This window comes from Alnus glutinosa, chromosome 1 (genome assembly GCF_958979055.1).
Source record: "Alnus glutinosa chromosome 1, dhAlnGlut1.1, whole genome shotgun sequence".
NCBI lineage: Eukaryota > Viridiplantae > Streptophyta > Magnoliopsida > Fagales > Betulaceae > Alnus > Alnus glutinosa.
In genome coordinates this window covers 18,481,157-18,506,484 of record NC_084886.1, presented here as the reverse complement: position 1 = coordinate 18,506,484, position 25,328 = coordinate 18,481,157, and the positions used below count along the sequence as shown (strand labels likewise).

The 25,328-nt window shown below is 34.8% G+C and overlaps 3 protein-coding genes and 1 pseudogene across 3 annotated transcripts; 3 read left to right on the top strand and 1 right to left on the bottom strand.

The window, feature by feature from the left end:
• Positions 1–651: 651 nt before the first annotated feature.
• Positions 652–2,171, top strand: LOC133858634 (lignin-forming anionic peroxidase-like). Its single transcript, XM_062294109.1, has 3 exons — positions 652–1,090; positions 1,288–1,453; positions 1,650–2,171. The coding sequence occupies exons 1-3, from the start codon at positions 674–676 to the stop codon at positions 2,036–2,038; spliced, it is 972 nt and encodes a 323-aa protein (XP_062150093.1). The 5' UTR covers positions 652–673; the 3' UTR covers positions 2,039–2,171.
• Positions 2,172–6,681: 4,510 nt separating this feature from the next.
• Positions 6,682–8,528, top strand: LOC133858633 (lignin-forming anionic peroxidase-like). Its single transcript, XM_062294108.1, has 3 exons — positions 6,682–7,165; positions 7,315–7,480; positions 7,690–8,528. Exons 1-3 carry the CDS (start codon positions 6,749–6,751, stop codon positions 8,076–8,078), a joined length of 972 nt encoding a protein of 323 aa, XP_062150092.1. The 5' UTR covers positions 6,682–6,748; the 3' UTR covers positions 8,079–8,528.
• A 7,181-nt stretch (positions 8,529–15,709) lies between these two features.
• Positions 15,710–17,517, top strand: LOC133881926 (lignin-forming anionic peroxidase-like; annotated as a pseudogene).
• Positions 17,518–23,091: 5,574 nt separating this feature from the next.
• Positions 23,092–24,549, bottom strand: LOC133881838 (uncharacterized). The gene is made up of 2 exons (XM_062320921.1): positions 24,227–24,549; positions 23,092–23,428 (listed from the first exon to the last, which is right to left on the bottom strand). Exons 1-2 carry the CDS (start codon positions 24,547–24,549, stop codon positions 23,092–23,094), a joined length of 660 nt encoding a protein of 219 aa, XP_062176905.1.
• Positions 24,550–25,328: the final 779 nt, after the last annotated feature.

Below are 25,328 nucleotides of genomic sequence, written 5' to 3'. Positions count from 1 at the left end.
ATAACCTCTCCCCAATAACTGTACGTACTAATTTGTACCAGCCAAGCACTTGCCAACAATTTTCTCACCATCACCTTAATTTCCATGAAAATAATATTAAAATTGTAGCCGCAAATTTAAAAACAAAACATAACTTTTTAAGGCGGGCTGCCGTCATCACCTACAGAAAAAGAGACGAGAACAAATCAAGCCTACCGACCATTTTAACTATAATGCCCTACTGCATTAATTTTGGTCCAAAATTTCAAACTTTGAACTATTCGGAGCTCCCAACTGCATGCCAAGGAGCCAGTTCAAACGTACATCTACGAGAATTTTGTGCATGTATCTCTCTTTCTCTCTCTCTCTCTCTCTCTCTCTCTCTCTCTCTCTCTATATATATATATATATATAAAGAATTTTATCATTTGACTTTTATTCTTATTTTATTATATGTAGTTAAGAGCTAAGAATGTTCAAAGGAGAAGTAGTCATCAAGCCTGAGAGTGGCAATTGCGCGTTAATTTTCGCCGAAAGTAGTGACCCAGACAAACTGTATCCCATATTTGTGCTCTGTATATAAATTGATGGAAGCATTCAGCTTTATCCAACATCATCTTTCAGTCTTTCTCCAGTACTACTTTCTTTCTTTTGCTTAACGTATAACATAGTCGATCATTGGAAGCTCGAAGATATGGCAGCACCAATGGTTAAAAAGAGTTGGATGAGAAATTCTTTCAACATTGCAGCTGTTGTGCTTATGTTGCTGTTTTTCAGCACCAATTGCGAGGCGCATCTGTCTCCAAAGTTTTATGACAACACGTGTCCGAATGCACTGAGCACTATTCGGACTGCTATTAGAACAGCAGTTTCACGCGAACGTCGGATGGCGGCATCTCTTGTTCGTCTCCATTTCCATGATTGTTTCGTGCAGGGCTGTGATGCATCGATTCTACTGAAGGACGCCGAAAGAAACGCATTGCAAAATAAGGATTCTGTAAGAGGTTATGAAGTCATTGACAGTGCCAAAGCTGAGGTAGAGAAGACATGCCCTGGAGTTGTATCCTGCGCAGATATTCTTGCGCTGGCAGCACGAGACGCATCAGTTGCTGTGAGTATACATATATAGCTCTGATCATTCAAACTCTCAATATATATATATATATATATATATATATATATATATATATATATATATATATATATATATATATATATATTCTTCTCACTTGTGCGCTTTGGAAATATATATCTTTTGCAAAATCAAAGATGACATTTTGATGATCGAGTTTCTCTCTGAAAAAACAGGTGGGTGGCCCATCTTGGACAGTGAAGCTCGGAAGAAGAGATTCCACAACTGCAAGCTTAACACTAGCCGAGAGAGAACTTCCAACTGCCGCAGACAGCCTTGACAAACTTATTTCTAACTTTGCTGGCAAAGGCCTTAGTGCAAGAGATATGGTCGCTTTGTCAGGTTAGCCCAACACCTCGAATATTTAATTAAAATAGGAGATGAATGATAGAGTTAGGGTTAGAATTCAGGACCTGATCAGCTCCCATATCATGTTTAAATCACCACTCATCGATCCCAAAATCTTAAATTGATAGGAAATAGTAAATTTGATCATTTAATCAATACTTTAACAAAATTAATGTCCAAATTAATGCAGGTTCCCACACACTAGGGCAAGCTCGATGCATCACATTTCGAAACCGGATATACGACGACGAGAGTGACATTGATGCTGGATTTACTAGCACTCGCAAGCGTCGTTGTCCTGTTACTGGTGGCGATCAAAACTTGGCAGCGCTGGACTTGGTGACACCAAATTCTTTTGACAACAACTACTTCAAGAATTTAATTCAAAAGAAGGGTCTCCTTCCATCAGATCAAATCCTCTTTAGTGGAGGGTCGACAGACAGTGTTGTTTCGGAATATAGTAGAAGCCCTGCTACTTTTAAGTCTGATTTTGCCTCTGCCATGATTAAAATGAGTGAAATTGAACCTCTCACTGGCTCAGCTGGGCAGATAAGAAGGATCTGTAGTGCTGCCAACTAGCTAGTTAAAAATGCTATTTCTCAAACACTTAGGAGTATGCAACTTGTTTCGTTCCTCCAGTATGTCATGTTTTTGTTATTAATTGTTTTTTTTTTGAATTATTGCAATTGTAAAAAGGGAAATTTTACAGTTTGTTAATTGTAATGAGAAACCTATGGTGATAATTGTTATTACATTGTTACAGTTGATGACGCTCCAAACGCCAAAGCACTAAACTCTTTGTTATTATCCTATGATAATCGTCTTTGTAAAAAACTGCTTAAAATTGTTATGTTAGTTAGGGTTCCAACTTACCAATACCTAAATTGTTACTTTATTTCTAAACTTATTTGAACCTCCTTCCGAAACCTATATGCCTAAATTCCCTAAAACTTCCTCTTTCCTTGGGAAAAAAACTATAGTTTTCAACCCCGGTCAATCTTGTTCAAGCGGCTTGCGATTGTAGGTTCGAACGATGGGCTCTGTGATTGACATGTTCTAATGGTTTTCAATTGTGGTTACAAGGATGTCAGGGCTCGTCTCATTCAAACATGAACCATACGGTTCGGACGAGATTACACTACCTAGTGTTTTCCGATGTAAAAAACACCTCAAATCTAAGCATCTCCTTTGCCACTTTTAAGTCTAATTTTGCCTTTGCCATGATTAAAATGAGTGAAATTGAACCTCTTACAGGCTCAGCTGGGCAAATAAGAATGATCTACAGTGTTGTCAACAAGTTAAAAATGCTATTTCTCAAACACTTAGGAGTACTTTATATATATATATATATATATATATATATATATATATATATAAAAGTTAAAATCTATCAACTAAAAGACTATTTGTCTTAGATAGTTAGACACTTAATTGTCGTTAAGTGTTAACTTGTTAGCCTCTTTGGTTTCTAACTTTCTCCAAATTTCAATAGACCTCGAGATTCATCGACAGACACCGACAGCCAAACAAGATTGAAATTCGAAAAGCATCATTTATTTGGCCATTGGATCTTCACAGCCAAATAAAGATGAAAAGCAAGATATTTTTAGTTTTTAGAGGTTTCAGTGTTTCACGCTTAAAGAAGACTTGAAGAGTCTTCGAGACTCTCACCACTCACTCATCTTCTCAACTCTTTGGTTTCTCACCTCAACAGACTAAAGCACTTATTGCCCTCAACTACCCACATCCTACATTCAATGAGATTTGATATGCCTCTCTTTTACAAGCGTCTCTATCCGTCACCGCCAGCAGCTTTTCCTCAAGAATCCAACCTCTCTCATCTTCTCTCTGTAGAACTAGATCTCGAAGGTTCACCTCTACGATTTGGCAGTCAAATCTGGAGTATGAGGACGACAATCGCACGCTTCAGCTTCATCATCTTATGGGTTATATAAATATTTCATTTTTTTTTGTTTGTTATTTGTTCTTTGTTACTCAGTTCGATTACTCTCTTGTAGAAAGAACTCTGAGATTTGAGTGCTTTCTCCAAAAATCTCATAGGCGTTACGATTTGTTTGGTTAATCTCTCTTTCTCCTTCATTCTTTTAGCCTATCTTGTGATCTTGTTCATCTTCTTTGACTCTTTCTCACCATTACTCTTGCCCTAAGCTTTGGGTCTTATGATAATCGAGAAAGGGAAAGAAAAAAAAAAAAAAATCATTTTTTCTCATTTATCCATGATTTTTTTTTTTTTTTCAGAAAATAAAGACAAAAGATATATATATATTTCAAGAAAGCTTTTTCCTTATTTGATTTGTTTCAGTTGTTTGATATACAATGAGAAAAATGTTTGGGTTCTTTCAACTTCTTTGTAACTAGTATAATACCATATATATACTATGATTTTTTTTTTTCTTTCAATTCTATTTCTATGTCTCTGTTTGGATTCTGAGAAACTGTTTCCCTAAGGTGTAAGGATACAATCTTATATGATGTTGTTTATCGTTTATCATTTAATTTGCAGTACGATGCTATTTAAATATTTAAGTTTGATTTATTATAGTTTCTTTTTTATTTAATGCTCTGTATAAAACACTATGATTTTTTTTTTCAACTCTCTGTCTCTGTTTGGGTTCTAGAAAAATCGGGAAAAATGACACAAGCTGATGTTGTTTATCATTTACCATTTAATTTGTAGTATGAATATGATGCTATTTAAATATTTTTATTTGATTTATTATTCATTATTTTTATTTAATGCTCTGTGTATGTTTGTGTTTATTATTCTAATGCAGTCAATTACTAAAAAACTGTCCATGGACGAGCTGGTAGCCATTGCCCATGGAGATGAAGGTTCACTTGATGTGAACCTAAATCTCATGAATATCACATCGGATGATGAAGGATATGAAAGTCTTGAATCACTTGATAGTGGTGGTCCTGGTGGAAACGTTGTCCTCATTGGGGAATTAAGGTGCTTTTGTGGCTGAGGAGGTCCAAGAGGATGATCCTCAAAAGCATGCTTATGAAAGGAAACCAAGGAAGATGATTTCTCCAATTTAGAAGGACTTTAAGGAAGTAGTGCAATCTGGTGTTAAGAAAGCTCAATGCATTCACTATAAATCCATCATTGGCATTTCTAGTTCGGGCGCCACAACTCAATTTTGTAGGCACTTGAATAACTGTATTCCACACATAGCAGCTAACAAGAAGCAGAAGGTGCTTACATTCGATTCTGATGGTGGCAATGCGAGCTCCAATTCAAATTTTTCTTATAATCATAAGAATATAAGAGAGCTTGCTTCTCATATGATACTTTACCACGAGTATCATTTTATGCAAATGGAACATGTTTTGTTTAACAAGTTTATGAGAGCTAACACACCTTATTGGCAAAATATATCCAGTGCAACTGTAAAAAATTGTATATCTACCTATAGAATAGAGAAAAAGAAGTTGAAAAATTTGTTGAGAAATGCATGTTAACAAAGTAAACATTCTGGCATATGCCTAAATGGCAGGAATTTTAATTTATATGCCATTAAATTATAATATTCTGACACATTTAAATGTAAAATAAATAAATAAATTTACAATTTTCTTGGCAAATAAAATTATGTGTCAAGAAAGTTGTACATTCTTGGCGCATTGTAAAACGCCATAAATGATTCTTTTGTTACCAGCCATGTTCCAACAATGTGCCACAATAGAAAAGATACCATTTGTTATTAATGCCAAGAAGTGCTTTTTCTTTTGTAGTGTGGGTCTTTTCTCTTCTTTTCTTTTTTGTTCTTTTATTTCTTTTTTATGTAATGGCCGTTCAAACAGAAGTGTTTAGGGTATACTCAAAATGCAGTACCGTTAGAAGTTCTGTCCGAACAAATTTCAAACAAGACTGTCTAGAATAGAAAAATATGATTTTCTAACAAGCTAAGCTAAAGACGTCGCACACGGTTTTAGGGTTGAGGAATCCGGAAGGCTGAACTGAATAGACTTTTGAATCCACGGTAAAAGAAGAGTACGTAAAGTAATCGGAGATATATATATATATATATAGCTACAATTTTCAGACTTTGCTGCTGCAATTTTCCAGTTATTAATATTTGAAACATTAAGATGCATGTGATTGTGGGATAATTAATGTATGATTATTTGGCAGGCCGGGATCGGATTTCAAACTTTCATGCCTCATCATTAATTTCTCTTCTCCACAAATTATATTGCTTTTAAATTACCTGCAACTACCTTATATATCATTGACAATATATATATTATTGATCAACTTGAAATTGTCGCTGGCTGAATATTGGCCAAAGACTTAAATGACAGTGGAAAGTTTCCGTAGGCTTGATGAATAGAAACACTTTTTTATTTATTAGGAAAAAAAAAGAAAAGTAATAGCCAAAAGTCGTGATTCTTTGACCACCATGCGTTTTACGTACCAATGATCAAATGCTACACATACTGTCCTACAAAAATAAATTTTAAGATTAAGATTAAGTATTGTAAATTTTTAATTGATCGACCTAAACGGTTTGAATAATAATTAACAAAATCTAACAGTACTTTTTTCTCCATTTTCTTTTTGCTGGAGGAGTGAAAAATATTAATTAATCATAGCCTCTCCCCCCTAACTGTATTAATTTGTACCAGCCAAGTACTTGCCAACAATTTTCTCATCATCTCCTTTCCATGAAAATAATATTAAAATTGTAGCAGTAAGTTTAAAAACAAAACGTAAGTACTGTTTAACGTGGGCTGCCGTCATCACGTACAGACAAAGAGAAGAGAACAAATCAAGCCTGCCGACCATTTTAATTGTAAGGCCCTACTGCATTAATTTTGGTCCAAAATTTCAAACTTTGAACTCTTCGGATCGGGCTCCAACTGCATGCCAAGGAGCCAGTTCAAACTTACATCTACGAGAACTTTGTGCATATATGTATCTCTCTCCCTCTCTCTCTCTCTCTCTCTCTCTCTCTCTCTATATATATATATAGATATATTATAACGTAAAGAATTTTATCATTGACTTGTATTCTTATTTTATTATATGTAGTTAAGAGCTAAGAATGTTCAAAGGAGAAGTAGTCATCAAGCTAGCCTGAGAGTGGCAATTGCGCGTTAATTTTTGCCGAAAGTAGTGACCCAGACAAACTGTATCCCATATTTGTGCTGTATATAAATTGATGGGAGCATTCAGCTTTATCCAACATCATCTTTCATTCTTTCTCCACTACTTTCTTTTGCTTAACGTATAACATAGTTGATCATTGGAAGCTCGAAGATATGGCAGCACCAATGGTTAAAAAGAGTTGGACGAGAAATTCTTTCAACGTTGCAGCTGTTTTGCTTATGTTGCTGTTTTTGAGCACCGATTGCAAAGCCCATCTGTCTCCTAAGTTTTATGACAACACGTGTCCGAATGCACTGAGCACTATTCGGACTGCTATTAGAACAGCAGTTTCAAGCGAACGTCGGATGGCGGCATCTCTTGTTCGTCTCCATTTCCATGATTGTTTCGTGCAGGGCTGTGATGCATCGATTCTACTGAAGGACGCCGAAAGAAACGCATTGCAAAATAAGGATTCTGTAAGAGGTTATGAAGTCATTGACAGTGCCAAAGCTGAGGTAGAGAAGACATGCCCTGGAGTTGTATCCTGCGCAGATATTCTTGCGCTGGCAGCACGAGACGCATCAGTTGCTGTGAGTATACATATATAGCTCTGATCATTCAAACTCTCAATATAGATATATATATATATATTCTTCTCACTTGTGCGCTATGGATATATATATCTTTTGCAAAATCAAAGATAACATTCTGATGATCAAGTTTCTCTCTGAAAAAACAGGTGGGTGGCCCATCCTGGACGGTGAAGCTCGGAAGAAGGGATTCCACCACTGCAAGCTTAACTCTAGCCGAGAGAGAACTTCCAACTGCTGCAGACAACCTAGACAAACTTATTTCTAACTTTGCTGGCAAAGGCCTTAGTGCAAGAGATATGGTCGCTTTATCAGGTTAGCCCAACATGCACCTCGAATATTTGATTGATATGAGAGGTAAAATGATAAAGATAGGATTTGAACTTAAGACTTAATCGATCAGCTCTCATATATATCCTGTTTAAATCACCACTCATCGATCCCAAAATTTTAAATTAATAGAAAATAGTAAATTTAATCATTTAATCAATACTTTAACAAAATTAATGTTCAAATTAATGCAGGTTCCCACACACTAGGGCAAGCACGATGCACCACATTTCGAGACCGGATATACGACGACGAGAGTGACATTGATGCCGGATTTGCCAACACTCGCAAGCGCCGTTGTCCAGTTACGGGTGGTGATCAAAACTTGGCAGCGTTGGATTTGGTGACACCAAATTCTTTTGATAACAACTACTTCAAGAATTTAATTCAAAAGAAAGGTCTCCTTGCATCAGATCAAGTCCTCTTTAGTGGAGGGTCGACAGACAATGTTGTTTCAGAATATAGTAGAAGCCCTGCCACTTTTAAGTCTGATTTTGCCTCTGCCATGATCAAAATGAGTGAAATTGAACCTCTCACTGGCTCAGCTGGGCAGATAAGAAGGATTTGCAGTGCTGTCAACTAGTTAAAGATGCTATTTCTCAAACACTTAAGAGTATAAAACTTGTTTCGTTCCTCCAGTTTGTCATTTTTTTGTTATTAATTGTTTTTTTTTTCTTCAAATTATTGCAATTGTAAAAAGGGAAATTTTATAGTTTGTTAATTGTAATGAGATTCCTTGTACTAAATCCCGCATTCCTTTAGAAACAAACAACTTTCATCCTCGTTGGAGAGATATATTTCGATATTACCCAACAAGTATGTAATTGTTCAAGGAATTAACATGGCTAAGCATTTTACTATGCCTAGAATAAACTAGAAATAAAACGCCTTGTTAATTAGTTGCAATGCTTCCTGGTGCAAGACTACCACTTGTTATAAGAGAGAAACCTATGGTGATAATTGTTATTACATTGTTACAGTTGATCACACTCCAAACGCCTAAGCACTAAACTCTCTGTTATTACCCTATGATAATCGTCTTTGTAAAAAACTGCTTAAAATTGTTATGTTAGTCAGGGTTCCAACTTACCAATACCCTAATTTTTACTTTACTCCTAAACTTATTCGAACCTCCTTTCGAAACCTGTCTTCCTAAATTCCCTAAAACTTCCTCTTTCCTTGGAAAAAAAATCTGTAGTTTTCAACCCTGGTCAATCTTGTTCAAGCAGCTTGAGATTGTAGGTTCGAACAGTAGGCTCTGTGATTGACATGTTCTAATGGTCTTCAACTGTGGTTACAAGGCTGTCAAGGCTCGTCTCCCTCAAACATGAACCATACAGTTCGGACAAGAATACACTACCTAGTGTTTTCCGATGTAAAAAACATCCCAAATCCAAGCCTCACCTTTGCCACTTTTAAGTCTAATCTTGCCTCTACCATGATTAAAATGAGTGAAAAATTGAACCTATTGATGGTTCATTTGGGTATGGAATTGAATCAAGATTCAATTCTACTTTTCTCAAAACAAATTATATTTTATTTAACTTTTTCAAATTTTATCTCACAAAGTCAAACCTCGAGATTCGGGCAGTGAATTAGAATTAAATTCTAATTCTAAAAAATTCAACACCCAAACGTTACTAGCTCAGGTAGGCGGATAAGAAGGATCTACAGTGTTGTCAACAAGTTAAAAATGCTATTTCTCAAACACTTAGGAGTACTTTATGTTGTTTTATCTTTCCTCTGACTTGTCATTTTTGGGTTCTTAATTCTTTTTCTTGTTTTTTTCCCCTCAAATTACTGCAATTGTAAAAAGGAAAATTTTACCGTTTGTTAATTGCAATGAGATTCCTTCTATTAATTCCCCTCTTCATTTAAAAACAAACAACTTTCTTCCTCATTAGAGAGATACAGTTTAAGTTTTTATATATAGCCACTTCGATATTACCCTAAGAACATGTAATTGTATGTGGAATGTGACTAAGAATTTAACTAAGCCGAGAATAAACTGGAAATAAAACTCCCTATTAATTAGTTGCAATGCTTCGTGGTGCAAGACTACTACTTGTCGTAAAAGAAAAACCTATGGTGATCATTGTTGTTCCATTGTTACAGTTGATCACACTTCAAATGCCATAGTAGCGAACTCTTTCGTTATTACCCAATGATAATCGTCTTGGTTAAAAACTGCTTAAAGTTTATTACGTTAGTCAGGGTTCCAACTTACTAATATCCTAATTTTTGCTTTACTCTTAAACTTCTCTGAACCTCCTTCTGAAACCTATCTTCCTAAATTCCTAAAACTTCCTCTTTCCTTTGGAAAAAAAAAAAACATATTTTTCAACCCTAGACAATCTTGTTTGAGCGGGCTGTGATTGTGGGTTCGAACGAGGCACTATGTGATTGACACATTTTAGTGGTTTTCAATCATGGTTACAAGGCATTCAAGGGCCGTCTTGTTCAAACATGAACCCTATTGTTTGAACGAGATTAGTCTACCTAGTGTTTTTTCATGTAAAAAACACACCAAATCTAAGCATTGTCTTCACCAATCCTTTACTCCATATCATAGGCGGGGCAAGAAGGGGGCTAATATAGGCCATCGTGTAATGAGCCCAAAATTATGTTATTGTATTTACTGACGATTCCTCCAAATCAATTAACTGGTAATTGACTTGTTCAATTACCTATAATCTTATCAAAGTAAAGGTATGCAGAAAGCGGAAATCATGATATCAGATTATTAAGTTTAATCATCTCTTAACGTATTATCGATTACAAACTTAGAGCTTCCAATATAATTCTCTAATAGGACTTAAATAAACCAAACATACTACTGCGAGCCATTCAATTGGAGTCTTCATCCTAGCGAATCTTTCGTTCTAAATATTGGTAACCTACTAAATTGTAAACACCGAGGTGTTTCATGGGGAAAGGAAAATAATCACGTAAGTTTACGACTTAGTTAATAAATCATTACAAAACTTGTTATCTTATAAGCCTTAAGTGACTTTTAATGACTATGGAAATATAAACTTGGGTTTTTTGTTTTTCACAAAATGATGTATATTGCCTCCGTTATTACGCCAAAAAAAAAGTAGTTTGTTTTTAATAATTGATAGTTTAATTCCAATGACAAGTACTAATATTTTAATGTAGAGAAAATATGTAATATATATATATATAGATATTAGGTCATAGTTGTTCTCCGTAAAAGCCACCCATGATATTAACCACTTCCCGGCAAGATTGAGGCTGTCCCGAGTGACCTGTACTATAACATCGGTGACATGGATATTGTGAGCATACCATCATATACTAGCAGTCCAACCAAGTTCGACTTCAGGTAGCCCACGTTACGAGTAACGCAATAATTGTAACCCCCATTCGTAAATGGTGTGCCGGTCACAAAACAATCATTGGATCCAAAGCTCATCATAACATCAAAGTACCCTATGTGACCATAGGGTCAAGCCCAAATAGAAAGCCCATGGCCATCTTACCGCACGTACTGGTGTAGTATGTCATACGATGTGATTATAGTTCATTTATTGTAATCATAAAATAAGTAATACTCGTCTTGAAACAATTATAAATATGTTATAAAAATTAGCAGGCTCATGGATATTATTAAGGAAAATAAAGCATACTCAATCCGTTGACATATCGCACGTTAAAGTGAGACCAGTTTTTGTAAGTATTTACTTACCTCGTCTGCCCATCTATAAGTTCGGACATCTTTGATTTCCATTGTGATGCACATCCTATATTATAAATAATCACTCAAAAGTCTAAGCTAAGCACGTAAGACCCTAATGAAGAATTAGATGCACTAAATCATTATTAAAAATCCTAAATCAGTGATTTTGAGTTTCTTCAAACATTCAGCCTTAGCATCAATCGTTCGTTCTACGAGTATCGAATGTTTGGCTAGGGACTATCGAACGTTTCGAATGGTACTAAAATGAATGAACGACCCAAAACTTCTACCCAAAACGTATCAATCTTTAACCAAAGCTTCTAATAGCCTAATAAAAATATGTTAAAACATATCAATGTGATTGATCGTTGAAATTAAAATTGATTTAAAAAAAAATTAAACCATTTTCTTTTAAAATGAACAATTTATAACACTCACTATGGTGTGCTTAAAACTTGTAAAAACACAATAAATCATAACGATTGAGTACTAATAATATGAAAAACGAGTTTAGGCATCAAGGTTTATCTTAGTGAGGGTGAAACAACCTCTAAAGCTCCTCATTCTCTCTCTAAAATATCTCTCTCTAGGAAATGGGGTTATAGGAGGCCTGGGAGAGGGATTGTGTCTGAAGGGGCAAAAGGGATCATATTTATAGGAAAAATAGGTTTTGAGGATAAGGATGATTTGATTTTTGTAGTACTGTCATCTGTCGAACGTTCGTGTACTATTAGGGTTTTCACGATCAATCGATGTACGACTCGAACGTTCATGGTACGATATGACGTAAACACCAAATGCGTGGGATGTACTTTCTTAGTAGTATACGACAACCTTCGAATGATTGTGTCACTACAAAAAAATAAAAATAAAAAAATAAAAAAAAAATAAAAAAAAAAAAAACCAAATTCTGGACGGTTTTAAACCATCCAAAAATGCCAAAAAAAACCGTTTGGAATCAATTTCAGACGGTTTTTTCTGGTCGGTTTTAAACTATCCAGTATATAAAGTCGCTAAATGAATTTCTGGACGGTTTGGGCAAAACCGTCCGGAATTCCAGATGGTTTGGTCCAAACCGTCCAGAAACAGTTCTGGACTGTTTTGCCCAAAATCGTCCAGACTTAATTTTTTTTTTTTTTTCCCTTCTGTCTCTATTTATTTCTTATATATCCAGAAATGTCTAAATATCGTCCAGAATGTCTAAATATGTCCAGAATTTTTATCGTTTCCGACATTATTGCCTTTTTTTTTTCCATCGCCAGCGATGCTCTGTTTTTGGCCCTCGCCGACAACCTTTTTTTTTTTCTCTCTCTCGCCGAAAGCTTTTTCAAGGGCCGACGAAATCTTCCCCTTCCTCCCCCCATAAAATCTAACCCAAAAAATCCAACCCAACATTAAAATCCGGCAAACACAGTTCCAAGAAAGTTCAAAAGGGGAGAAAAAGTGGAAGATCGAACCCCATCTTCCAAAAATTGGGCCTGGAGCGGATCGGAGTTCGAAGCCTTGATCTCCATCACCACGACGTCAAAATCAGCCCCTCAGCGAGACCTCGACGCCTAGATCTCTGTCACTGGCGAACGAGTCTAGAGGCGGTGGGGTGAGTCGTCGTCATCTTCTGGAAAAAAAAAAAAAAAAAAAAAAAAAAAAAAAAAAAAAAACAACAACAACAACAACAAAAGAAGAAATATTAGTAAGATAGCGAGACAGAGAGAGACGAGAGAAATTTGGGGATTGGGCCGGAGGAAGAAGAAGAACGAGAGAGAGAGCTAGAGAGAGAGAAGCAGATCGATGGCTGGTTTTACGAATACAGTGTGCGTGAATTGAAGGTTTTAAAAACTGGTTTTAAGAGATCGATGTAACTAATACAGCTAGTGTGCGTGAAGGTTTTAATCGGACGGTTGTGATTTTGGTTCAGAAAGAAATCGGAGGGATATTGTGAAATAAAGGGGAATAACGTGGATTGATGGGAAAAAGTTTTTCCAGACGATTTGGTAAAAACCGTCCATAAAATTTCAGACGGTTTTAACTAAACCGTCTGGAAATATTATTTACAGACGGTTTAGAAAAAAACCGTCTATAAATTTATAGACGGTTTTTATAAAACCGTCTGGAAATGAAAATTTTCAGACGGTTTATTTAAAACCGTATGAAATTTTATGGACGGTTTTATATAATAATTTTTTTACAGACGGTTTTAAAAAAACTGTCCATAAATGCTCTTTTTTTTTGTAATGTGTATAACTACGCAAATGTTCATGTATGATCGTTCGGCTAGCAGCGAACGTTCAAAGTATTTTTAAAAAGGTTATGTATATAAATTGAAAGATATTTGATGATCCAAAATATTTCGGGTTAATTTCCATAGTCTTAATTAAAATATATATTTAAAAAATATATATATTGGTATTAATTTATGCTAGGAAGTACACATGGCCTCCTCTCAATTCTTTGAAATCTCAAATCAAAAGGTGAAGGAATATTGTTTCTGGGTCAAAGTAATTGTCTCACCTCTACCCATTAAAAAGCCTGGCCCCACCTATTAAATGGCTTGGTCTTGTCATTAAAGGACTTGCCCTATTGGCCCTTGGCTAAGGCAAACCGTAGCAAAATAAAAAAAGTTGTCTATAAAGCAAACATCTTCTATGTCAAACACCATAAAACCCAACGCAGCATGCTCCAACACAATTAGCAACATAATTCCAAGGGTGCTAAACCACTAAGTGTAATGATATTTGCACAACTTCTGCACAACAATCCATATGGTTAATGATTAAAAAAAAAATGTTGAAATATCATTACACATATGGATTGTTGTATACAAGTTGTGCACCTAACACCTCTCAACCACTAAACATAGAAAGTAGAATAACAACGCTGCAACCCTAAGGCCGAAGTCACTCAACTCAGAACCATATTTTAGGTTAGATTTTTAAGCTCAATTCCTAATCCTGAGCAACGTATTGTAAGTCAAAGATTATGATTATTGAATATTGATAACGTCATAATGATATTGCTTTGTTTGTGTTATTTTTTATATTTGCAAAGTAATTTTGAGGATTAATTTCTTTTATAGTTAATTTTGTGAATTATTTTTTATGTAATTAGTAAAGATCAAACCAACTTTTTTTCTTCTATCAACACATCTTTAGTAACGACAATCGCATGCTTTAGCTTCATCATCTTATGGGTTGTATAAATTTTTCTTTTTTTTTTTTTTTTTTTTTTTGTTATTTGTTATTTGTTACTCAGTTCGATTACTCTCTTGTAGAAAGAACTCTGAGATTTGAGTGCTTTCTCCAAAAATCTCATAGGCGTTATGATTTGTTTGGTTAATCTCTCATTCGCCTTCATCCTCTTAGCCTATCTTGTGATGTTGTTCATCTTTTGTGACTCTTTCTCACCATTACTTGTGCCCTAAGTTTTGGGTCCTAAGATAACCAAGAAAGAAAGAAAAGAAAAAAAAATCATTTTTTTCTCATTTATCCGTGATTTTTTTTTTTTTTTTTTTTTTTAGAAAACACAAATAGAGAAGATATATTTTTTTTTTCAAAAGTTTATGAGATTTTTAAGAAAGCTTATGAGATTCAGAGACAGAGAATATATATATTTTAAGAAAGCTTTTTCCTTGTTTGATTTGTTTCAGTTGTTTGATGTATGATGAGAAAAATGTTTGGGTTCTTTCAACTTCTTTGTAACTAGTATATTACCGTATATATACTATGATTTTTTTTTTTTCTTTCAATTCTATTTCTATGTCTCTATTTGGTTTCTGAGAAACTGTTTCCCTAAGGAGTAAGGATACAATCTGATATGATGTTGTTTATCGTTTATCATTTAATTTGCAGTACGATGTTATTTAAATATTTAAGTTTGATTTATTATTGTTTCTTTTTTATTTAATGCTCTGTATAATATACTATGATTATTATTTTTTTAACTCTTTGTCTCTGTTTGGGTTCTGAAAAAATCGGGAAAAATGACACAATATGATGTTGTTTATCATTTACCATTTAATTTGTAGTATGAATATGATGCTATTTAAATATTTTTGTTTGATTTATTATTCATTATTTTTATTTAATGCTCTGTATATGTTTGTGTTTATTATTCTAATGTAGTCAGTTACTAAAAAATTGTCCATAGACAAACTGGTAGCCATTGCCCTTATAGACGAAGGTTCACTTGATATGAACCTAAACTCATGAATATCACATCAGATGATGAAGGACATGAATGTCTTGAATCATCTGATGGTGGTGGTCCTGGTGGAGATGTTGTCCCCAGTGGGGAAGGCGCTTTTGTGGCTGAGAAGGTTCAGGAGGATGATCTTCAAAAGCATGCTTATGAAAGAAACCGAGGAAGATGGCTTCTCCAATTTGGAAGGACTTTAAGAAAATAATGCAATCTGGTGTCACTACCAAAAAAAAAATTGGCCACCTACAGTTCGCCATGTGGATGGGGGTCATCCACGTGGCTAACTGCAAGCCACGTGCTAGTGGTGACGTGGGCACAGCATGGCAGATCAGGGTGTTGCAAAATGTACATTTCGTAACGTAGCCACGTCGCCACTGGGCCACGTCACGACACGTGGACGACGTGGCCGAAACCCACATGGCCAACTTCGGCCACGTGGCTGACTGTGGCCACGTGTATTTGGACCACATCACCACAGCCAGCCACGTGGCAAAAATTGGCAATTTTATATTTATATTTCATTATATTCATTTTTTCCAAAATATCCCCAAAATATTATTAAAATATTTAAAATTTTACAATAAATATAAATTTGAACAATATTGCAATAATTCTGAATCAAAACAACAATAAATTATTTATAAATAAATGTTATTGTTATTGTTATTAACAAAATTTCACTACAAAAACTCTACAAATCTTCACGTCGTCGTTTTTGGAGATCATAATTTCCCGTACCAGGCGTTGACTCGCCAACGGGCAACTGATGCACAAGGAACAGTGTAACTGGCAAGGGTGTCCCAGTGGGAGAGTGCTAGCCTAGCGGCGATGGTAGATACTGTCGTCCAAGGGGCGAGACCGGACCCTGGGGCGACAGCAGCCCAATCGTCGTCGCATTACCTGCAAATAATAAAAATATTAAAAAATTAATCTATATGCATATCAAATCCATAGCATTAAGCAAAAATAAGCAGTTTCACATGAACGTCGGATGGCGGCATCTCTTGTTCGTCTCCATTTCCATGATTGTTTTGTGCAGGGTTGTGATGCATTGATTCTACTGAAGAACGCACTCGGCCTCTATTACAAGCGAAAGGAACGCATTGCAAAATAAGGATTCTGTTAGAGGTTATGAAATCATTGACAGTGCCAAAGCTGAGGTAGAGAAGACATGCCCTGGAGTTGTATCCTGCGCAGATATTCTTGCGCTAGCAGCACAAGAGGTATCAGTTGCTGTGAGTACACACACACACACATATATATATATATAGCTCTGATTATTCAAACTCTCAATATATTATTCTCACTTGTACGTTATGGATATATCTTTTGCAAAATCAAAGATAACATGCATTTTGATGATCGAGTTTCTCTCTGAAAAAACAGGTGGGTGGCCCATCTTGGATGGTGAAGCTTGGAAGAAGAGATTCCACCATTGGAAGCTCAACTCTAGCCAAGAGAGAACTTCCAACTACCGCAAACAACCTTGACAAACTTATTTCTAACTTTGCTGGCAAAGGCCTTAGTGCAAGAGACATGGTCGCTTTATCAGATTTGAATATTTAATTGAAATGAGAGGTGGATAATAAAGAAATGGCAAGAACTCAGGACCTGATCAGCTCCCATATCATGTTTAAATCACCATTCATCAATCCCAAAATTTTAAATTGATAGGAAATAGTTAATTTAATCATTTAATCAATACTTTAACAAAATTAGTGTCCAAATTAATGCAGTTTCCCACACACTAGGGCAAGCTCAATGCAACTCATTTCGAGACCAGATATACGACAACGAGAGTGACATTGATGCTGGATTTGCCAGCACTCGCAAGCATCGTTGTCTTGTTACAGGTGGTGATCAAAACTTGGCAGCGCTAGACTTGGTGACACCAAATTCTTTTGACAACAACTACTCCAAGAATTTAATTCAAAAGAAGGGTCTCCTTGCATCGGATCAAATCCTCTTTAGAGGAGGGTCGATAGACAGTGTTGTTTCGGAATATATTAAAAGCCCTGCCACTTTTAAGTTTGATTTTGCCTCTGCCATGATTAAAATGAGTGAAATTGAACCTCTCACTGGCTCAATTGGGCAGATAAGAAGGATCTGCAATATTGCTGTCAACTAGTTAAAATTGCTCTTTCTCAAATACTTAGGAGTATTCTACCTAACTCGTTTGGACATTCCTCCAATTTGTCATTTTCCGGTTCATAATTCTTTCTTCTTCTTTTTTTGAATTATTGCATTTTCAATTTTACAATTTGTTAATTGCAATGAGATTTCTTGTATTAATTCCCGCATTCCTTTAAAAACGAACAACTTTCATCCTCATTGGAGAGATCCAAAATAAAAGTTTCTATATATAGCCATTTCGATATTACCCTACAAGTATGTAATTGTTTGTGGAATTAGTGTGACAAGGCATTTAACTATGCCTAGAATAAACCCCAAAAATAAAACGCCCGGTTAATTAGTTGCAATGCTTCGTGGTGCAAGACTACCACTTGTTATAAGAGAAAAACCTATGGTGATCATTGTCATTACATTGTTGCAATTGATCACACTCCAAACGCCAAAGTACTAAACTCTTTGACTATTACCCTATGATAATCATCTTTGCAAAAAACTGCTTAAAATTGTTATGTTAGTTAGGGTTCCAACTTACCAATACCCTAATTTTTACTTTACACCTACACTTATTCGAACCTCCTTTGGAAACCTATCTTCCTCTTTCCTTGAGAAAAAAACCATAGTTTTCAACCTCAGACAGTCTTGTTCAAGTGGCTTGCGATTGCAGGTTCGCACGTTAGGCATTGTTGTAATGCCCACTTTTTACAAAAAAAAAAAAAAAAAAAAAAAAAAAAAAAAAAAAACGTAAATAAAAATTTTGATTTTCACGTGACATTACGACACTATCAAAGTTAAGAATTGACAATGGAATATATTTTTTTCTTAACAACTAGGAACATAACACTTCAGAGCTAACTGAATTACCTTATTATATAAAAATACGAACCATGTGTTCTAATATCATAAATACACACAAAGCAATAACATATGTGCCCCATACGGCACTTAATAATAAATAACCATTGTTTTATTCAACCTATTAAATATTATATATCAATATAATAAGTCTCAAATAAAATTAAAATAATAATTCTTGATGTTCCATCTTTCATCCGGACCTGCATAAACTTGCATGTGATTATGGTTGTCACCACAATCTCATATTGTGGTCAAGTGAGTCAACAGCCTTCAATAACATATTGAAATAGTGATCTATTTAAAAGTACATATACTATGCAACAATATGATAACAGTTATATATATACATATGCACAATCTCCATTAATAGTTCTATAAGCACAGTCTCATTTATTGGTGTTGTAAGCTTCTAACCTATGGTCTATTTATTCTTTAGTGCCAATGGCCTCTAACCTAGGGTCTATTTATTCTTTGGTGCCATGCAAGGACCTCTAACCTAGGGTCTTTTCCTTAGTACTCTACCCTTCGGTCTTACTGATTGATTAACAGATTCATAATCTATGGCAGGTAAATATGCATAACAATATAATATGCAAAACAGTAACATGTAAAATGCCTAACAACTCGCATACAATTAAATAAAACAGAAATCACTACATTACTAAAGACCACGACGTATCATCCCCAGTGAGAAAAAAATAGTCACAACAGTTTGTTCCTTCTTCAGAAAGTATTTCAAAGACAGTTGTTCACTGCAATATAATTTAATACAAGTGATAGTGAATTAGTATAATTCACTAAAAATGCATCTTGACACTATTCTAATTTCTGACTTCTAAACCTTAATATAATTTCTTATTTAACATTATCACAACATATAAAATTATCCAATTACATTGTATTACTAATCTTTTATGCGGATTTTATCACGTCGTTTATTGAGGTCATTAAACATAATATTCATTTTCACCACTTTTGATCTCTAATTAATATAATGTCATTTGGACATTACAATGTCATATAAAATGGATTAATTATAATGTCACATATTTCACACGGGTATTATAACAATATTTATAAATAATAACCAAAATGCATTTTTTATAAAAATAGGTATAATAGTCAAAACTCATGATTTTACAATAGAGTTTTGCAACCCAAAATAACTGAATTTTTATATTATTAAAGTAGGCATTGTTTCGGTTATTCTAATCGAAACAATGAGATACAAAAATATATTTTAAGCCAATCTTTGACTTATTTTTATATCAAATAAACTTAAAAAATAAGTTAATATAATTAATAAGTTTTATACTTTAAACACAAGTGAAATAAGATAACTTCGTATTTATTTCTTATTTAAACCTTTATAAAAATTAAGGAGAATAACGGTATTAGTATTAATAATGCTTAATATTACTTTAAAATATTTGGGCGGCGCAACAGCGCTTTTATAAAAATATCTATTTTTTACTCAGGCATCACAACGGCGTAGCGTAATTTATTATCTAAATACGTCACTTGAAATACCCTGTTAAAATACAACTTAAAACGTTAGATACTTAAAATAATAAAAATTGTAAAATCACAAAATATTAAAACAAAGTTAATAACTCAAAATAAATCAAAGCCTTATTTAAAAACTTGCATTTTAAGATATTAAAGGAACTAAGTTCCCGACTTATTCTTTTATTATTTCTCTCTTTATCTTTTCTTTTTATTTTTCCTCTTTTATCCCTTTCCTTTTATTTTACCCACATAAACACAAACACAAAGAGACACAAAGAGAAATATATATATATATATATATATATATATATATATATATATTAACTGGTCCCTAGCTCTCTTCTGGAAGGAAATACTTAAAACAAAACAAAAGGAAAAAAGAGAGACTTACGCGAGATCAGAGAGAGAGAGAGGATCCTTTTTCTAGAGAATTCTTCCTATTTTCTTCTCTTTTCTTGACTTGTTTTTATTTTGTCCTTTTGTTCTCTTCCTTTTTCTTTCTAGCTTAGTTGACGAGACACAGACATTTCCACTCCTCTTTGTTTTCTTTCTTTTTTATTTCATTTCTTTAATTTACCTATATTCTTCTAGAGAGTTCTCCGTCTTCTCTTCTTTTCTTTTGCTTTTCTCGTCTTTTCTACTTTTCTTTCACCGAAGACACACCTACACTCAGAGAAGAGAAAAAAACAGAGGATCAAGAAAGAGAAAGTAGGGAGTTTCTGCAGCTTTTGGCCGTGGGTTTCTCTACTGGCGGGATGAGAAGAGGAGAGAGTTGAGAGTTTCTATCTTCTGCTTCTTGTATACACCGAACAGAGAGACATAAAGAGAAGAAGAAAGCCCCTTAATTTACAGGGAATTCGAGTGGCTTGGATGGAAGAATCTTGATCTAATGGCTGGAGCATCTTCTTGGGCAGCAAGTAGAAGACGTGGGCGTTGGTGTTCTAGCTGTGATTGGTCCATGCATCCAGCAACCATATTGAAGCCTTATAAAAATCTCTTATCTTTAATAAACTAACACTTGAGTTCTAACTTAGTAGCTAACTCTCTAACTATACATTTTAAGCTTAATTTGCTTACTTTTTAGTTAAAGGAAGCTGTGTGTGAATTGGGCTTTGTTTTCTTTTTCATTTTAATGTGTATAGGCTGAAAACGTGTGTGGGTTGGGCATCACGTATGGCTGGGCTGGGTTCATGGCTCATAAATTATTAATGATAAATTTTCGTTCAAATTAAGGGTAGTAATTTTTACGAATGTTTTCAAACTTTAAATGGAGTCTAAAAATTATAAAATTCGAAAGGTAGCTAAAGGATGTTAAATAGAGTTTTCTAGTTTTTGAATCAACTAAAATAGAGTTTGTTTGACCCTGTTTTTGTTGTTCCAAAGTTATACGTCCGTTTGAACTTTTATCATATTGAAACTATAAACGTTTCTTAATTAATGAATATTTATTTTCATAAATATTCGTATTTATTTTTTTACCTTATTATTAGGTTTTAAATTTTATTTTAAGACATTATATTTTATGTCTTAAAATCTGAGGCATTATAACTGTGATTGACACGTTTTAATAGTCTTCGATTGTGGTTACAAGGCAAGCATTCGGGGCTCATCTCCTTCAAACATGAACCCTACAATTTGGACGAGATTACACTGCCTAGTGTTTTCCGGTGTAACAAACACACCAGATCCAAGCATCACCTATGCCGCTTTTAAGTCTGATTTTACCTATGCCATGATTAAAATGAGTGATATTGAGCCTCTCACTTGCTCAACTGGGCAGATAAGAAGGATTTGCAATGCTGTCAACAAGTTAAAAAAGCTCTTTCTCAAACACTTAGGAGTACTTTATGTTGTTATGACTTTCTTCTGGTTTGTCATTTTTGGGTCCTTAATTTTTATTTTTATTTTTCTCCTCAAATTATTACAATTGTAAAAGGAAAAATTTTACAGGTTGTTAATTGTAATGAAATTCCTTGTATTAATTCCCGCCTTCATTTAAAAACGAACAACTTTCTTTCTCATTGGAGAGATACAATTGAAGTTTCTATATATAGCCACTTGAATGTGACTAAGCATTTAGCTAAGCCGAGAATAAATCGGAAATAAAATTCCCTGTTAATTAGTTGCAATGCTTCGTGGTGTAAGACTACTACTTGTAATGCTTTGTGGTTGAGGGGGGCAACTAGTTGAGGGGTGGGAGGCAACTAGATCGAGTATCCGAGAGAATTATATCAAGGCAAAAGGAAAAATTTTGAGGGTTGAGATGGGGCATTTGCATGCCCCATCTCCCGAGAGAATTATTTCAAGGCAAAAGGAAAAATTTTGAGGGTTGAGATGGGGCATTTGCATGCCCCATCTCGACCCCCCGCCCCTGGTTGGTAATTAAGTCTAAGTTTAGGCTTTAAGTTGGATGTTAGGATGAGGTTCAAAACTTGGTTCAAATTGCAGATCATAATAATTCATTTGCAACCTCGATCAAATGGTGTTCGAACGAGGCAATTTTCCAAGGTTCAAAAATTCAAGGCAGAATACCTTGATTGCAAGCCCATTCGAAAGGCATTCGAACAAGATCATAAATGCACTTCAACAATGGAGTTCTAGAATACACTGATCGCAAGCCGTTCGAACGAAGGACTTCAAGGATTCAAAATTTCAAGCTCCCGAAAGGCTCGATCACAAGGACGATTGCACTTGGTTCAAACGTGGCTTAATCACAATATTTCGCAAGGATCTCCTCGAGAACCCCATTCGCAAGGACGCTCGAAGATAGTTTGAACACGATAGTAATCAAGCCAAATTTGAGACACTCGATAGTAACAATGTTTGAACGCCGCATGTGATAAGTTCTTAAACTCAGTACGTTGTTGTTCAAATGTGACTTACTCCCTTTCAAATGCTCGCCTCAGATAGTGTTATTTCTTAACCTACTTGCACGTTAAACCTTACTTTTCTCAAAATCTATATAAGCCTCATAAGTCATGGTTTGCACCTTGAGTTAAAGCAACTTGTGATCATGAAAGTGGAGATGAACTGTGAGATATGATTAAATTTATAAATCCAAGCATGAAATCTCATTTAATTAGAGTACACACGACGATTTAGTTATTAGAATGAGATCATCTCTTTCTTATATCATTATAAGTTTATAACGTCAAATGCATTATTACTTAAAAGGCTAATGCATTGCATGGGAGTTCTCAAGAAATTACTCATTATGAAGTCCACAACAACAAAATGCTTTGTGATAGTGGAAGCGGAATGCAAAGAGCTGGTAAGGGTTGGAGCCATCAAACTTGCACTCAGCCACACCCACTGTTCTTTTTCTACTCTTCCCTCCGAAAACCGTCAGGCATTTTCCTGTACTACGAGACTGCCTGAATCGGAACTCGCGGTGGTTTAGCTTCTTTGGTGGATTAATGGATTTCCAGTCGACCTCAGCTAAGCTTTCCAATGAGCTCAACGACCGAAGGCTCACCTTGCCATGCTTGTCCACAGAGAGATAGCTTTCAGCCCCTGAGCATTTATCCATGTAATTGCTAAACCTGTAGTACATAAAAGGAGAGAATCTGTGTTAGCTAGCTTCACATTGTCTGGTGAAGGCAATGAGATATGTCCAGATTATCTCACCCTATATATAAATGATAAAGTGATTATTCTAATAATAATTATTAAATTACCGCTTATTTCAAAAGCTTAAGCTAATAGGAATTGATTAATTTAAACACTTAATTTATATTATAACATTCCCTCTCATGTGCGGGACACATGAAAGGGGATTGATCCTTGCACAACAGGTTGTGCACAATTTGCACACAATCTACTCACATTGGTGGGGCCTACCTACTCACATGGGTCCCACCAATGTAAGTGGTTGTGCACAAATTGTGCACAAACAGTTGTGCAGTGAGCATTTCCCTATATGAAATATTTAACTAAAATGTGAGGGGAATTATGGATCGAAATAAAGATTCGAACTCATGACTTTTGGCTCTGATACCATGATAAATCATTACTTATTCCTAAAAGCTTAAGGTAATGGGAGATAATGAATTTAATCATTTAATTTATATTATAACAATAATATTGTGTTGGATCCTAATTAAATGCATGTGCCAAAAATTAAGGTAGATTTGTCGCTAAAATAGGCTTTCTTGGCCGGACTCTGATTTCTTGATTTTTTGTTTTCCATCATTAATTGGTGCTTCTATGCACAAAAGATTGAATTCAAATTCTTCTTCAGAGACATGCAATATATATTAAGCAATTTCTTTATTTTAATTTGTCCTATATTTTTTCAGAAAAAGGAACAAATTAAGGATTAATATCACAAGTACGTATACCTATGATAGCCAGAAGCTGAACCCGAAGTAGATTTCCACCCAAAATAAGCATTGTAAGTAGCAGACTCGCCACCTTTGATATTCGGAACAGAGTAAACTCCTCTATCATTCAAATCCACAAAGTCAGATTGCAAAGAACCTGCGATAAGAGTGTCATCAAATGCTGTCATGTGGGGATAATCTTCACTGGGAGGGCATTCACTTGCATCACATTTTGAGCACTGCCTGCATAGCCGATCACTCTTCAAATCATCACCACCACCACCATTGACAGTGATCACCAGAACAAGCTGCAGGCAAAGAGAGAGGCAGTTTTTAGCCATGTGTTTGATAATTCTCTTCCTTGGTTTTATTTCCTGTTCTATGATTCTCTAGTGGAGAATATTCATGCGTTTATATGCTCTCTTTTTCTTGCTTTCATCGGCGTTCTTTCAGATGAATGGAATTTTTTTGGTAATCCTGTGTGCATGGTTGGCAACTTTGGACTTTGGACTTTGTTGTACGTTGGTGGATATTTTATTTTATGGAATTAGATGATAACATCCATGAAGCTGCTGTTATTTTTGGTGTTATTAGCCGAAGCATCTCTCCTTTTTCCATTCTTATCTTATTTTATTTTATTTTTAGTTGCTTTTAACGTTTATTTAGTGATTCCGTAGCTTTGATTTAGAATCTCCATGAGTGTCACTCAAGAATTTGCCGAAATGGTCAGCAAAAAAAGAAGGAATTTGCCGAAATGAGCATAATTAAGCCTCAAAGTGCCAACAAGATATCAGGCAGCCATACCTTAGGTTTAGGTAGCCTAAGTTAGGTTCGAAATTTGTTTGAACTTTGAAATAAAAAGGATAAAAATTGGGTGTCATCTCGGTCCGATCCTTAATATGTTTGTTCACTTTACAGGTTATATAAAGGGCCATCAATTAACTTCCAAGGAAGTTTTAAAGGTCCAATGCATATATAACAAGATAAAAATTACATTTATTCTCTAGGTTTTCATTAGATTTTAAAATATTTGTAAGTTTTGACAATTAGTTCGTTTTACAACGATATGTTTTTCATTATGCTTTGACCCTTCCCCTAAAAGTTTTCAAAATATGTCCGT

What these genes read in the sequence shown, in the direction of transcription:
- LOC133881838 (XM_062320921.1), bottom strand. Translation starts at nt 24,549, where the DNA reads ATGGCTAAAAACTGCCTCTCTCTTTGCCTGCAGCTTGTTCTGGTGATC. An exon ending in TCAGCTTCTGGCTATCATAG is followed by an intron (nt 23,429 to 24,226) that starts GTATACGTACTT and finishes TATGTACTACAG; the next exon opens with GTTTAGCAATTACATGGATA.
- LOC133858634 (XM_062294109.1), top strand. Translation starts at nt 674, where the DNA reads ATGGCAGCACCAATGGTTAAAAAGAGTTGGATGAGAAATTCTTTCAAC. An exon ending in CACGAGACGCATCAGTTGCT is followed by an intron (nt 1,091 to 1,287) that starts GTGAGTATACAT and finishes CTGAAAAAACAG; the next exon opens with GTGGGTGGCCCATCTTGGAC. An exon ending in AGATATGGTCGCTTTGTCAG is followed by an intron (nt 1,454 to 1,649) that starts GTTAGCCCAACA and finishes AAATTAATGCAG; the next exon opens with GTTCCCACACACTAGGGCAA.
- LOC133858633 (XM_062294108.1), top strand. Translation starts at nt 6,749, where the DNA reads ATGGCAGCACCAATGGTTAAAAAGAGTTGGACGAGAAATTCTTTCAAC. An exon ending in CACGAGACGCATCAGTTGCT is followed by an intron (nt 7,166 to 7,314) that starts GTGAGTATACAT and finishes CTGAAAAAACAG; the next exon opens with GTGGGTGGCCCATCCTGGAC. An exon ending in AGATATGGTCGCTTTATCAG is followed by an intron (nt 7,481 to 7,689) that starts GTTAGCCCAACA and finishes AAATTAATGCAG; the next exon opens with GTTCCCACACACTAGGGCAA.